The sequence below is a fragment of the Triticum dicoccoides genome, chromosome 4B, assembly GCF_002162155.2.
Source record: "Triticum dicoccoides isolate Atlit2015 ecotype Zavitan chromosome 4B, WEW_v2.0, whole genome shotgun sequence".
Taxonomy (NCBI): Eukaryota; Viridiplantae; Streptophyta; class Magnoliopsida; order Poales; family Poaceae; genus Triticum; species Triticum dicoccoides.
The window spans coordinates 88,604,995-88,609,311 of record NC_041387.1 but is presented as its reverse complement, the minus strand read 5'-3'; the positions used below and the strand labels follow the sequence as shown (position 1 = coordinate 88,609,311).

The 4,317-nt window shown below is 47.6% G+C and overlaps 1 protein-coding gene across 2 annotated transcripts; it reads right to left on the bottom strand.

Moving 5' to 3' along the window:
* Window positions 1-434: 434 nt before the first annotated feature.
* On the bottom strand, window positions 435-3,468 carry LOC119295192. 2 transcript variants are annotated; one of them, XM_037573547.1, is made up of 3 exons: window positions 3,245-3,468; window positions 2,810-3,095; window positions 435-1,202 (listed from the first exon to the last, which is right to left on the bottom strand). In XM_037573547.1, the coding sequence occupies exons 1-3, from the start codon at window positions 3,298-3,300 to the stop codon at window positions 711-713; spliced, it is 834 nt and encodes a 277-aa protein (XP_037429444.1). In that variant the 5' UTR covers window positions 3,301-3,468; the 3' UTR covers window positions 435-710. The 2 variants fall into 2 exon arrangements, with proteins under 2 accessions (XP_037429444.1, XP_037429445.1); XM_037573548.1 differs by having other exon boundaries at window positions 436-1,205; window positions 3,245-3,397.
* Window positions 3,469-4,317: the final 849 nt, after the last annotated feature.

Below are 4,317 nucleotides of genomic sequence, written 5' to 3'. Positions count from 1 at the left end.
TTTCAAGAGTTTTATATTCTTTAGCAACATCGAACGGTCATCGTAGTTTTGTCAAGATAAAATTACTCTCAATTTTTTTGACGGTGTCATGAAGTTAGAGAGTTTTGTGCCTCACACATCCAATTGTTTGGGTGTGATTAGTTGATGTTAGTGTGTTAAACTTTTTTGTTAGTTTGATTCTTTATGAAGGTGAAATCTTCATCGACGCCATGGAGGGGATAATCCCCGGCCAATTAGCTATACAGCATGCACAACGTGTATCTAGACCGGGGAGATTACCTCCTGATCCCTGATAAATATGTGTTCTATCCTTGCAATGATCTGTTGACAAACATATGTTTTTCTCTGAGTTATTGCTGCATTTTGTGAGCCGTGTCAGGATTAATTAACTATGTTGGTGACTGGACTCTGAAACACTGGAGACACGAACTGTGACACGATTGTGACATGGCAAAATTGTAGCTACCTTTTTCTTTATACTATAGTACTAGACTGCAGCTATTTTTTAGCACTTAGAAGCATGCATATGTGCAGTCGATTGCAAAAGCCAAAGTAGTATACACACATTCTCGCTCGACCAAATACGGATGCAGGCAACTCTCAAGTTACGAGACACCATTTTCCACAAAACCGTATTTACTATACGCCTAATGGTGACAGTGCTGGTACGTACACGTCACGAGAGAATTCAGATGCTTAATTCTCGTCGATCACGCCTCCTCGGAGTTGCAACTACGGGCGGCCGGTGGCGCTGACGGGCACGTAGTGGTCTGCGCCAGCTTCTTGAGCTTGGCGATGATGGCGACCAGCTTGTTGTCGAGCCGGCTGACGATGCACCGGGGCAGCCACCCCGCCGCCGGGTCAAGCTGCACCACGTAGGTCACGATGCAAGACTCGACGCCGTCGTCATCCAGGAGCTTCTCGACGACCCACCCCGACTGCAGGAGCAGGCCCCGGCCGATAGAGCTCCGGCCCTTGGAGTCCCGTGGCAGAAGGCCCGCCGCAATCTCCTTGGGCAGCGACGCCACGGCCACCACCAGCGTGCCGTCGTCCATGGTCTGGCGCCGCTCGTACACCACGAGATCTCGGCGGCGGAAGAGTCCACCCGGCCGCTTGGAGGTGTCGCCGAACTTGAGGTGGATGATGCTCAGGTCGTCGCCCAGCTCCTTGATGTATGTCGCGTCAACGAGGTCAGACTCCCACTGCTGCACGTAATAAGTAATAACAGCAACAGCGCATTGGATTGAGATCAACTTTTCAACGGAGGATGATAATGAAGGGTAAACACATTGATCAGCTTAAATAGAGACGTTGACATGTTTTTTTTTTGTATAGTGAACTACATATTCCAGCTAAGCATAGCTAGTTGGCACGGTTATAATAATGCAATGTTAGTGGACTACCTTTTCTTGTGAGGAATATTGAACAGTAGCTACATCCAAAATGGTAGAAGCTCAACCTACCAGATTAGGGAACAGGACCAATGGACCATCCGAACATGCATGGTGGGCACCTAGTGCCATGATCACCGAGTGGTGTACTTAAAGAGGTTAGGTATTGATCTTTTCCCCCCAACTTAACTCGGTGTACATAATTTTCGAGTCAAAGAATGGACACTGCACGTTCGTCTGTCCTACGCATTTTCTTTTTTGTCTCATCAAATTCACGGTTTTATCACATGTCTTCCTTCTGGAATAGAAACTAGGTTACTTCAAAAGCATTCTATTGGAACTTTCAAGGGTTTATTCATATGTATTTTGTTTAATCCCATTTTATTCGTTCAGATTAACTGTAGCTGGAAGATGCATGTGGCTCCACATGCGCGTGGTCATATGGGGCGGCCATGCATGTCTGCATGCCGACTGCCACCGAGCAATCCCAATAGTTAATTAGCACACATGCATGCATCTACTCCCTCCTTTTCGGTTTATAGGGCTTATCTTAAAATTTTAGTTTTTCCATTTTATAAGGCTTAATTTGGTTATATCCCATCACATGTTCAGATTCCAAGGTGCATTAAATCATTGCATGCAAGTATTGAAAGAAAATTGACCAATGCATGTACTTTATGCATGCATGCATTGCAATTAATGCATTGATAAACATAATTTTTTGAGAAAAACAAGAGCATTAATTAGGTGCTTTTGCAAACTATGAAAAATATTCCACCACTCACCATCTACCTTGGTTGGTGAGATTTTTGAATTGAGCCTTATAAACCGGAAAGAATGGAGTAGTTAATCATCCTCGTATTGCGTGCGCTCTGCTCTCTTCTCGCTCTGGGATCTCGAGGTGCCAACTGCCAAATGATTTGGCTCGTACTTGTGGGCTCGCAAACTCACGCGTGCCCGCTTGCAGCTGCTCCATGTCAGATAAAATAAGTGCAGTACCCACCCACAGAATCAATTACTATCCCCCTTCACGGTTGGCCTGTGCAACGCTAGCTAGGCTGTGAATGCAATTCGGTCACGGGTGTATGCACCCTCCAGGCACGGTAGGCATGCACATGTGTTGGGTTGGCAAATCACGCGACGCGTTACCGTCACCTCCGTGGCCAATTAAAGCGGTCATAAGTTGCCCAGCTAGTCAAGCCAGCTGCTGGCAAAGTGTCAAGACTAACCTCCCAGTGGTACCTACACTAATCCATCATTATTGGCAAAAATCATACTCCAATAAGTACACTTCTATAGTTCGTGAGCCCAAATCACCCATCAGACACCTCTACAGCAAATTCTCTCAAAACAGTTATACTGGAGTAGTAGTACAGAAGAAGATAAAGAAAAGGAAATGAATATTTCGTATGCGTTACCTTTGCGGCGTCGACGGCGTTGGCGACGGCCATGAACTGCTCTGGCGAGACGGCGTAGAGCAGCCACCGGCTCCGGAACATCTGCCCCGTCCCCGACCGCCGCTTCGCTATCTCCACGCCGTTGCAGTACGCCAGTGTCTGCCACCCGTCGTCCTCCTCGCCGCCTCCTCCACTTCCTTCCCCGCCCCGTCCGGCGCCGCCGGAGTCCGACGCCGCGAGCAGCTCCTGGATGCAGCTCTCGCTAGCGTAGCTCACGTACCTCCTCAAAGAATCCTCACTTATGGACCTACAAACAAATGACAAGCCGATGGCAAACATACACAAACACGATCAGGCTTGCCCTTTCTTGTGAAGATCACACACACGCCCATCTATACAGGCTGACAAATTAAGAAGCAAAATGGGGTATATGTCAACTGGCTAGCAATCACGCACCATGACCTCGAGCAGACCGAAGGGGAGGAGGATGTGGGAGAGCTGCCATTGCTCATGCTTCTTCTCACCAAGTTTGTGCTTGTGCCTAGGATGATGATGTTTTGACGAGGCAGAGAAATGGATGGATATCTATTGGCTTTCTGGTAAATGGCCGAGCTATGTAGCGAAGCTGTATTAGTAGCTTAGATGGAGCAGGTTTAGCTTTTATATATGGAGAGATTGGAGTTGGAGAGGCGAGGTTTTATGACGGAGAGGAAGAGTGAGTAGGAAATGGAGGTGGAGCCACATGCAGTGATCGTGGCACATGGAGATGTCAGTGACAGAGAGGGCGGTGGCCGGCCGGTGGTGGCTTTGCCCTCCGCCATACACCACAGGGTAAAATAAAGACAAAAGGGCACTAGAAAACTGCAAATATTTCTGTACTTTGCTGCTCCATGATGATATTTCTTTTGCTACCTAGGAACTTGGAACTTTACAGCATTTAACTTGATGAAGAGTTGTTACATGTACATCACTAATTTGCCTAGTGCAATACATGGAGTACATACAATGTCAAAAAGAAGACCTAATTTGCACCAGAGTTGTTTGTAAGGTGATTTAGTGGTTGCATGCTGTGTATTTAATTAACCCTAGTGCACTGCAAATGCCGAAGGTGGTAGTAAGGATATATACTTTTCCTTTGGAGATCACACAATAAAGAGATGAAGAAGCAAAGGTAGATGCTGGGGGAAGGTTTCTGCACATGGCATGTTGGCAGGACTGCTCTACAAAGGAAAGAATTGTGAGCTTTAAGAGACTGATTAAATTACGGTTAAGTGAGATTAAAGTTGAGAATAAATGGAGAGGTTAGAGCAACTCCAATGGGACGACCCACTTCGTCCGCGGCCGTCCGTTTGGGTCGGCGCGGACAAAAGAGAAGGCCCATCGCGCCGACCCAAACTCAAATCGAGTCCGCTTCGCGTCCGCGTCGATGCATTTGCGGCCCAAATGCGTCGGTGTGGACGCAGAACGGACGCCACGCGTGCCTTCTTGGTGTTCGCCGCGTCCCCACCTGGCGGTCGTCCAACTGCCCG